General features: G+C 34.3%; 1 protein-coding gene across 1 annotated transcript; it reads right to left on the bottom strand.

Moving 5' to 3' along the window:
• Position 1: 1 nt before the first annotated feature.
• On the bottom strand, positions 2 to 10,958 carry LOC131957694 (protein phosphatase PTC7 homolog). The gene is made up of 6 exons (XM_059322439.1): positions 10,622 to 10,958; positions 4,549 to 4,728; positions 3,603 to 3,801; positions 2,517 to 2,640; positions 2,269 to 2,401; positions 2 to 1,833 (listed from the first exon to the last, which is right to left on the bottom strand). Exons 1-6 carry the CDS (start codon positions 10,848 to 10,850, stop codon positions 1,766 to 1,768), a joined length of 933 nt encoding a protein of 310 aa, XP_059178422.1. The 5' UTR covers positions 10,851 to 10,958; the 3' UTR covers positions 2 to 1,765.
• Between the last annotated feature and the right edge of the window lie 227 nt (positions 10,959 to 11,185).

Genomic DNA, 11,185 nt, shown 5'->3' with positions numbered 1-11,185 from the left:
AAAAGCTAAAACAATTTTTATTGTTTTTATTATTTACATCATATAAAACAGCGGAGTTAATTTTAAAACATTTCATCAATGCTATCTCAGTATTGACAGCAAATTGTGGATTAAAGGAAAATGAACAGCTGATCTAAAAAACACTGCCCATGAATGTACACTTGTCAAAATACAAATGTTTTGAAACAGAAATAGCTACCATACTTTAACTGTAGGGGAGTGTATAATTCTGTCACTACTGCCTACAGGTCATCTGTTATTATATGATGTCAAACTGTGACGTACCTTCAAATTAAATTCATAACAGGAAGATAAAAATGTCTGCCTAAATTTATAGACAACCAAACAGCAACAATAATTGAAAATTATTTTCTGAGCAAAACATAGGAATTGTTAAAGATTTGATATGTATGCCTTTCATTTTCACCAATGGAAAATGAATACAAAATGAGAAACTTGTCAAAAAATCAGTGATTACATCAAAGTGGGGTTTGCACCTTTTTATGCTACAAGTCTATTAAACTTTAGGTTAAATCTAAACACACAACTGCAAATAAAGACCTATATACACATTTTGTTATAAACAAATCATTACATCTTGATTATTGTTGGCACATAACATAGCTTGATAGAAATGACTAAACAAGCCGACTTAGTATGTGTTAGTAACTTAGGTTGAATAATAATTGAATTACTGTGTTAATAAGAGAAGTCAATAAATGAACTTAGTAAAACATTTTCACCGGACTTTAAAAGAAAAAATTGTTCCTAAAATTTGACTGAATTTCTGCTAGTTAATGAAATCTATTTACATACAAAAACTTTTAATGCACTCTTTAATCATTACACAACTTAGGGAATGTTCTAAATAAATTAATATACACTGTACAAGGTGTTAATGATAAATGTGGAGATATACATTACAGGGGAGAATGAGGATGACGATTGAAAGAGCTGTTAAATATACACAAATGAAAATGCTTATTGTTTATTTTATCAATTAAACTTTGAAAAAATCTTTGATGAATGACTTTAAAAAATGTCTTATTTTAAAACAAATAATTATAAAGTTGTACAACTTGGCATAAAATGTAAAAGGCATACAAGTTCAACATGTCTCAGAGAACTGCAACAAGATAGTGTATTGTTTTGTCATGAGTTTCCACAGTTGCTATTCCTTTGTCTTAAATTTAAAAAATGACACCTGTAATTTAACATGTAGCAATTGTCATGAGTCTATTCCTTTGTCCTTAAATTTAAAAATGACACCAGTAATTTATTATCTATCAATTGCCACAACACATTATTACTAAAAAATGATTTTATCTGATCAAAACAACAAAAATTAAACTGCATTCAAAGAATCAATTTGAAACATAACACTTCTATTGTTGCTATTTGGAAAAACAAATAAATTCACTCCAGGTTACACAAAACTGAAAACATAAAATATATTTTCTCTTTACATGCTAATTTTCGGTGGTAACTTTATTTAAAAAAAAAACCAACTAATCTAAGGTATTAGAGTATATGTACACCTCTTATGCGATTATGCACAGTGCTTCTTTGTGCAGTTAGTATTAGAAATACAAGCAGAATTGTCTTTAAAATGAACTTCTGACAAATCACAGTTAAATATCTGTTTTATACAATCTATTTCATCCTTTTAATGCAAAGTTTTAAACAAACAGACATTATTTTTAATCAACCTGTTACCCCAGTTCAACCAATTTTGTTCTCTGTCAAATCAAGCCAGCATCCACAATCACACAAAAATATCAGACTGGTTGGTCACCCTTGCTAGTATACATGTTATATCATCTGGCTTTCCTCCTGAAATTATACATTTAAATAAGGTTATAAGAAGTTTATTTTAAAACTTGACAAATAGTTTCAGTATTGATAGCTGTTTTAATTGTTACAACTGAACATTAAAACATATGGGGAGGTAATGGGAAGGTAATGTGTGAAATGATCTAGCAAATACAACACATGGATTGTAACCAAGACAAGAATCTGTTAGAGAATTTAGCAAATTTCTTTTGGACTAGGTAAGAGAATAGAAAATACAGACTTTAAAAAAAAAAAAAGCTATTAGAACTAACATGAGACAATTTTGGTGCTATTAGTTTGTAGCTACAACAAATTCTTACTGGTTTAATGAAAACTTAATTCGGTGGGGAAAAAAAAAACATTTATTCAGAGATCAATAAAATTATATAATCAGAATTATATAAGTAGTTATTTTTATTAAAAAAGTAACCTCACCTCGTAAGTCTATACCAAAGTCACAAGCTGAAAGGGCAAATGGAGACATATAGTCAGGGTCTAAGGAGAGCTTGTAAGCATGTTCTGCTATGCTGTTTGCTGCAGACTGAATTCTTTCCTCCTCTTTGTGCGTCTAACAAAAAAAAAAGAATGATTGAAGTATAATAATTGCTTTAATTGAATAAGAAGTGTAAATTTCCATTTTTAAAAGAATTAACATACTTAAAAACAGTTGAAGCAATACTTACATGCAATGAACTTAATGATTTAATAATCATATCTTCACTCAAGTTATCAAAAAGGCCATCTGTTGCAAGCATTAAAACGTCACCATCTTCTACTTTGAAGGAAGAAGATTCTGCCATCTCAGGGCTGAAAATAATTATATAAACTAAAGTAGAGCTTGCATACAAACATCAGAATATTGACAAATTTTTATGCCTTGCTAATGTCTTTATGCTTCTGTCTGTAATACTGTATATTAGTGTAAGTAAGTAAAGTTTCCCTTTCAAACCTGACGGTCTATGGGGCAAGTGAAGCAGAGTTCACTTGTTTCTGTGACCTTGGCATATGAAGAGATAGTGTGGTCAGCACTATGCCCAGCTGCCTTTACTTTCCCTAACGTGAGTTATGTACCCATCAGAGTTGGGTGGGATCAGGGACGGTCTACTGACTTGAAACCGGATTTGAACTCGAGACTTACGGGTTAGCAGTCCAGCTCTCTACCGCTAGACCACTCCGTCCCATAATAAATATGTGCGCAACCTTAATGACATTAAAATAAGTTAGGTACCCATCAGAGTTGGGTGGACTCAGGGACGGTCTAGACCACTCAGTGTAAATTAAGTGTTGTTTGATTTTACTGAACAAAAGTTAGGTTAAATTTAATTTCTTTAAAAAAATCCTGAGGTTAACTTTTTCCACAACTGAGGTCAATATGCTATATTTATATGTTCCTGTTCGTTCATAATCCGAAACACCCATACCTGATGTATTCATAATCTACCGTTATAAAATAGAAAGCCCATTACTGCAGAAATCAGGACTTCATCAGCTTGTCTGGCTTACAAATATACATATTTGTGTATGTTAAGTTCCTTTTCAGACCTAACGAGTCACAGAGCGAGCAGATGAAGTTTGTTTCTTGACCTCAGGTTTGGGATACAAATTCTTGCAGTTACAAATCCGGACTGAGATACGAACTCAAGACCTTCAGGCTCGCAGTCAAGTACCCTACCACACCACCCCATATACACATATGTAAGTAGGTTAGATTACTCTCCAGAAAATAAACTGTCCCAGTGACATATTTACAGCAACCTAGTGACTCTTACCTGTCACTAAGCCACTGGCCATCTCTTGAAGGTGGTGCCACAGCCAGCTGATATGGAGTGTTGAAGTAATGCTGCTGCTCCGTGGAGCGGTGAACAATTTCACCATCTCTGATCACGATGAATCCACTGTCACCAAGGTTGGCGGAGTAAATTGTTCTTTCTTCTCTGTGGAGGGAGACTACACAAGCTGTGCTGCTGCCTGAAATCAGTGTTAAAAAAAATGTATCAGAAATTCCAATTTCAAATGAACAATAGAGCTTATGACTACTAATCCAAAAGTCGCTAGTTCAGATCCCAGGCTCAAGTCTGTACAATGCCATAGAGTCCATCCAACTCTGATGGGTACTGTTACGGGTCAGTTGTAGGTTACATAGAAATAGGTTAGAATAATCTAGAATTAGGGGAGAATGCGTGTGTGAGTTGAGTTTACACTAGAGTATTGTTAACCCCGGTATGTTTATGTATTGTTATCACAAGGTCGAATGCGGTATAAAAGTTGGAGTGAATGGTTGTCAGCAGTTAGTTGGTAGTGGTTAGGGCGAGGGCGACCCTGTAACGTTGAACGTGAAACTAAATAAAAGTATACTATATGTGTCATGAATCGTTGTTGAGTTAATTCAAATCCGAACGTAACAGGTACCTTATCAACATTAACTTAAGGAAACTAAGGTGGCTGGGGCATAGTGCTGACCACACTATCCCCTCTAATGCTGAGGTCATTGAAACAGATTAACTCTACTTCATCTGCCTCATGCGTCTCAGGCATGAACTGGTAAAGATGATGATTGCAAAGAAACTAAGAATTTTTTAAACCATACAATATTTTTTCAAAATTTTCATGCTCTAAATAATAACTTGCTTCATAAAATTTTTACTAACCTAATAATAATTTAAACATTGACCATTTTCTCTAACTCACCTAACAACATTTAATTATTTATCTCACCTAAGGTTAAAACTTTCTGTTCAAGCATCTCACTGTAACCTGCTGCGATGATGTTGGCAGGAGACTGTGGACGGAAGTGGCCTTCTCTAACCATTCGTTCACATACTAACATTAGAGTTCTTGGAAATGATGAAGGGTCGATTCCATAATTTCTCCATCCCCCGACCCCATCAGCAACACCTATGAAATATATTTTAAAATAATTCAATGAATAATCGTAAAGGAGTTTTTCTTTGTGATTATATATTATCTAAATAGTTTAAGATATATCCTATGCAAGATTCAAATTAGAAATTAATTTGCTAATAATTGTGACTTTTAAGTAAAAAACAATTATAGATAACATGAACAGACAAACTCTCAAACAATCTTTTACATATGCATATATAAACAGTATCTTAACTAGCTAAATAACTTATTTTTTTACAACCTATTCCCCCCCCCCCCCCCCCAAATATATGTCCCTATGCCTTAGGTATACAAAGAATATGGGTCAAGTATGACTAATTGAAGAACATAGTCTAGTTGAATGTTTTTAAACTGGATTTAAGGATAAAAACTGACCAAAAAATAAATACTATATAGCATCTGATTCTTTTCTAAATGCTAAATATGTTAAATATACTCTTACACACACACAAAACCCAGCTTTCTATCTATATTTACTACTTGTATGAGATATGACTTACTTAAAAGAGACTTATCTTTAGATCTAGACCTATATATTTTCGTTTACCTGAACATTAGTGAAACCAAAATTGTAGTTTTATTTATTATATTATGGCACCCTGCCAAACTACAAATCCTCGTATTTTCAAAAGCAATATGCAAAAAGTATTTTATCTTTAAAAACTACACATCACAGTTGTTTCAGTGCCTAGCGCGACCTTGTTACTAGCTAGGCCTGAATTTGTTTGTTTATGGTTTTTTTAGCCTTGACTCTACAACTACAATGCCAACCATTGGCCAGACAAATCCAATGAAGTAAGCAGTATCTACATTCATCCAAAGAATCCCCCTAGTCCATACATTAATTAATATTTAATGAACTATTAAAACAATTAAATGTATTAGGCCTACACTATTAAAAAAAAAGTATTAGGTACTATTAGGCCTACAATTTAATGACATCGACTTAGTTTAAAGTTTAAGTCAATGAATGACATCCTAAAGTTAAGTAGATCTAGATTCTAGATCTCTAGATCTCGGTCTTTTATCATACAAATACATGTTTTATTAAGTTTTTAGATGGATCTTCTACAGATCTAGATCTAGATCTAGATCTAAGAATCTAGTTAATCTATTGGATTCTGCTGAATTTCTATTGCTATTGTCATTTAATTATTAATTAGGCTAATTGAATCTAGATTTAGAATTTAGATCGACTCTAGATCTAGATTTAGATCTAGAGTACAACAAGGTCTAGCTAGATTTAGATCTTATCGGTAATCTATCGTTTTAGCGTAATCAATTCGGCTGCAATAGTAATGTGCGGGAGAGGTAGCTGATGAATATATTTGTTTAAATAAGTTTATTTAAGTCAAATTTTACAAAATATCACAGATAATTGATTTAAAATAACAAACAGTGACCAAAACAATTTAAATAACATGAAACTAACTTTAAACTAGGTGTTTGAGATAAATATTAGTAGAAAAAAAACAGCGGCCATCTTTCCAAATAAAATTTAGAGTAGTTTCCCTGGATAAAAATGTCTATTCGTATGTATATTGTGTTGACTTTGTTGTTTAATATACATACCTGTCTTGTTTAATATAAGTAAGACAGAGGGCCGTCTTCTTATCTTTCATTTCATTTTCAAGTGAAATGAAGACTATGTATGTATGTACATTCCAAGATCTTAAAAAACTTTGGGAGGTCCAACATTTACTAAACCCTTTTGTACTGATTAGGGGTCGTCCATAAATGACGTCACAATCGGAGGGGGGGGGGGGGGGGGTCGGTAATTTTGTGACGATGTGTGATGACGGGGAGGGGGGGGGGGGGGGGGTTCAGATGGTGCTACGTCACACTTTTGCTTTATAGATAAGAAAAGTTAGAAAACGAATTTTAGACATTATTTAGCTTTTTAAAAAAAACAGTTTTAATAAATTATAATAGGAATTGATTAAAATACTATATTTTGACATATTTCAGACAAGATTTTGGAAAAATATCGATGTTTTAAAAAAAAAATCAACTGCAATTTTGAGGGGGGTGGGGGGGGGGGGGGGTTGTAGGCTGATGTGTGACGTCATTTTAGGGGGGGGGTCTGGCTTTTTGTGACGACGTGTGACGGAGGGGAGGGGGGGAGGTAAAAATCGTATTAAAAAAGCGTGACGTCATTTATGGATGACCCCTTAACTTGTCAATTATTAGGTCGTCCATATTCCTCATAAATGACGTTGGACTCAAAATATGGGAAGGTGTAAAATATTTTTTTTCAAAAATGATGAAGAATATATTCGTTTTCGTTAGAAATTGTGATTAAGGGTTCGGGTATAGAAGAACTGCGATATGATATTAAATCATCATCTTGCTTTTAGTAACTATTGGGTGAGAGGGAAATTGTCGGGAAAAGTATGACGTCATTTAAGGGCGATCCATTTAATTAAGCCTAGTTGTTTATTGTGTCTGTAGACATTAGTCTTAGGCCTACACTTTTTCTGAATTAAGATTACTGTATTTTTTAAAATAGGTTCAAATTTTAATTAGTTACATTTGAATACCACATGGGTTTTTTTTTCTTTGCCTTCTGCTGTCATCAGTTTTTGATTTCTTCAGTAGTCAATGTTTACCCCTCCCCACCATCCATTATTACCAAAAAAAAAAAAAAAAACACCCACTATATGTGTCATAGCGTAGATATATAGAATTAGACTAGACGAGTAGAGGTTACTAAGGACGGTACGAACTTGACGGTAGACGATTTGGTGCGAGAGTATTGTGCGCGTGTTCAATAAAATATGTGTGGCGTGAGTGTGACGTGAGCATGGTGCGACAATGTACCGATGACGTAAGACGCAGCAGTGAAGTTAGTTGGGGGTTAGATATAGTAGAAGACGGATGTATTATTTGATATTGTGAAAATGATCTATAAGTGTGTGTTAATTAAGTTCATGTTATTTCATAAACTAAGTTGTTGACATTGTTAATTAGTGTCTGCGGAACATAAGAGTGATTCCCGTCCTCCTCACGAGTATAATAGTTGCCGTATGAATAGTAGTAGATCAGAATATATTGAGATTATATATAAATCGCCCATCACAATATAGTGATATCCCACTCTAGAAAAAAAAAAAAAAAACTAGATCAACGTATAGTTCGTAGGAAAATTAGAATCTATCACTTATTCGTCTGTTAAAAAAAAAAAGAAATACGTCATTTTTCTCAACCACGCCGTTTCATCCCCCACTAAGCACAACGTCACAAAGTTCGTGGCGCGCGTGACGTCATTTGTCATTAGGCTAATGTTTAAGAAAGATACCGCGTAATTAAAAGAAAATCAAAACAGGCCCTAAATCACTATGGCGATGAGACTTTAACGACGTTTAGCCTGACGAATAGATCTAAATAACCTTAGTTCGGTGAATTATATTGGTGTTTAATTTATTACAGTGGCATGATATTCTCCCTCTACTATACAAATTCACGTGCTTTTAATTTCTGCAACCTGCTGCCCTGAGACGTTCGGCTCTAAAATGCCCGTGACACCGCGGCTTCGGTAAATGCATTTAGGCTCCCGGTCCCACCTATAAACGTCTGTCCATTAAGCTCCACGCAAAACGTGTGATTAATATGTGGACATAAGCGGCGCTAGTGGTGGTGTCAACAGGGGCCAAGCTCAGGTCTTAAAGGTGCTCCGCACTTCATAAAAGACAAAATTGATGTTCAGATATCGTCGGACTCTGGCGTTTTGCCGACGGCCGTACTCCTAATGCACAGTCTTAGAGGCTGTCCACTGCTAACACTATTTTATGTTAAATTCAAGCCTATACTGAGCTGTGGCTTTACATTAGCTCAGTGGCGTAGCGAGGTCGAGTGTCACCCGGTGCGGCACTTAATGGTGTCACCCCCCAGAGGCGACAAACTTTCAATTTTCGATTTGTCCCATTTTACCTGCTAGTCAATACTTGTCGAATATTGTTGACAGGAGCTACTTGGTTTGAGCCTTGTTGTCAGAAGTTATTTCATTTGGAGTCAATATAGTGCGGCCTATTTTCGTCGGTAGGCATTTAGTGGCAGGCCCTTTTTGGCGGGGATGATGTGCTGAGGTTGTTTAACACCGCTTAGTACAACAGGCATGCAATAGTTATGAACAAATGTATGCATGAAAACGAACGCTTTATGTTCCTCATTTTCACTGAGCACAGCTTTATAGAAGATTCCAAAATAGACGTCACGCATCCCCCCCCCGACCACCCTGCGTAAGTTGACGTCACATTAGCATTGCATATGTGACATCGTTTATGGGCAACCCCAAAAAACTCATTTTGGGTATTTGGTATCAACATTTTGACAACAAAGGTTATTCAAAATGTATATAGGACTTGACATCTACCCTAAATGACATCGCACACTTAAGGGGTGGAGTAACTGGTTTTGAGACGACGTTTTACGCGGGAAGTGGGAGGGGTAAGAAACGTGAAACGTTATGTATTTCGCCTAATACAAAAATGCTAAAAATATTTTTCATTAGAATTATGGCTTGACTTTTTAATAGACAGGACAAAAAGGTAATTTTCAACATTACGACTATTTCGTGACGGCGAAAATGGGGGTGGGGGGGGGGGGGGGGGGTTAAGGTGAAGAGAGGTCAAAAACGGGACGTCATTTGTGATTAAATCACTAATTAAAGGAAAAAAGCATGAAAATATTAAATGAAAATAGGAAACAAACAATAACACAAACAATAAGAATGAACTCAAACTAATATTTAAATAAACATTAGATATGACCATATGTAGTGGTAGCTCTATAAAAATAGGGAGTATCTTAATGTATAAAAATTGCATCTCATAATAATAATTATAGAACTGATGTTTATTGTCAGTCAATTAAATTGTTTAAAGGGCAGAATTTAAAAAAAAACGCATGCTTTGTATTTAAACACAAGACTAACCTATTTAACAGCAAACATCAATACATTTCCATACAAATAGAAATTAAAGGGAAATGACTCAAAATAATATTTTCTTAAGATGGCCGCTGTTTTTAATAGCAAATTTAGTATCTGTAACATCGTTGTTAAACTTTAATTTCCTGACATTTTTATTGATTTAAACCTTAAATGTGGTTTAATATTCAATTATCTTTAGTTATTTAGTAAAATATGCAAAAATATATCCATATTTAAGCCATATTTATTAGTTACCTTATCCCTACATTACTAGTGACGGCCGAATTGATTACGCTAAAGCGATAGATTACCGGGTAATCTATCGTTTTGGGTACGTAAAATCGCCCGCGGCTATTTATGTACGAAAACGTTACCTCATTGTCAAGGCTTTAATAGAGGTGTATTGTCATACTTTTGTGTCAAATATTATAGATAAATGAATAATAAACCTAAATCAATGGCTAAATATATCGATATAGGCCAGAAATTAACTTTAAACAGCAGTGTCTGAGAGCAAGATTTGCTATATAAACAGCAGCCATTTGTAAAATAGAGTGGCTTCCCCCTGAATCTGGCGCTAAAAGCTTATAAAAATAAAACTTAGACAAGATGGCTGCTATAGTAAATAAGCATGGTTGCATCTGTTGGAAACATCGCTAGTCTTCATTTATTACGGAAAAGTTTTAATTCAATTGTTTAAAAACAGGTACATAAATGAATCAAGGAAACATGTTTGAATTTTTTAAAACATAAATCCTCCTCAAAATGTGAAATAATTATTAAAATTTAAGGAGTCATCTGTTTTTCACATTACAAATCGCGGGCGATTTTACGTACCCAAAACGATAGATTACCGATTACCGATCTTATCATCTAGATATCTAGATCTAGATCTAATCTAGATTTTTATCAATAATTATTAGACTCAATCATGATGAGTTTGATCTGCCTTACCTATAACGTCTGCTACTTTGTTTCTACTGATAAAATACGCGTCGTCACCAAATGTCCATTTACTTAGTTGGCTTGACTTAGTCACTGACTTAGAAAATCCTGATGCTCCAGCGACTAAATGAAGTGGTTCCTTGGGTTTATCAAACGGGGTTTTTAATTGAAATTCATTGTGAATTCCGGCGGCTAATGCTCGGGCGACTATCCTCCCGTACTGGGCCACCGATTGCATGTCAAGCTCAATTTAAGTTTAATTGACAAGAGAACAACAATACCACTCTCTACTTTTTTGACTCCATCTTTGTCTCCTTCGAAATGTGCCAATGACCTTTGTTAATAAAAATCCAAGGGAAATAATCACAAAATAGTTCATTTTGTTGTTATCTATAACCGAGTTTTCTACAGCTACACTTTTACTGTTTTAGCCACAGGCTTATCATTCATTTTCATCCAAGAAATAAAGTAGAAATCTAGATTCTAATTAATATCATCTATTCATATTAAAATGTACAATCTATATATAACTATAAATAACGGCATGTGTATTTAGTGTTGAAAAAATGGAAA

Source organism: Physella acuta, unplaced genomic scaffold (assembly GCF_028476545.2).
Source record: "Physella acuta isolate Inbredline_101_S28 unplaced genomic scaffold, ASM2847654v3 ptg001257l, whole genome shotgun sequence".
Lineage (NCBI taxonomy): Eukaryota > Metazoa > Mollusca > Gastropoda > Physidae > Physella > Physella acuta.
This window is presented reverse-complemented; position numbering and strand designations above follow the sequence as displayed.

Coding starts and splice junctions, on each gene's coding strand:
- LOC131957694 (XM_059322439.1), bottom strand. CDS start 10,850: ATGCAATCGGTGGCCCAGTACGGGAGGATAGTCGCCCGAGCATTAGCC. Junction 2,641..3,602: donor GGCCAGTGGCTTAGTGACAG/GTAAGAGTCACT, acceptor AATTATTTTCAG/CCCTGAGATGGCAGAATCTT. Junction 1,834..2,268: donor CTTTGGTATAGACTTACGAG/GTGAGGTTACTT, acceptor GTATAATTTCAG/GAGGAAAGCCAGATGATATA.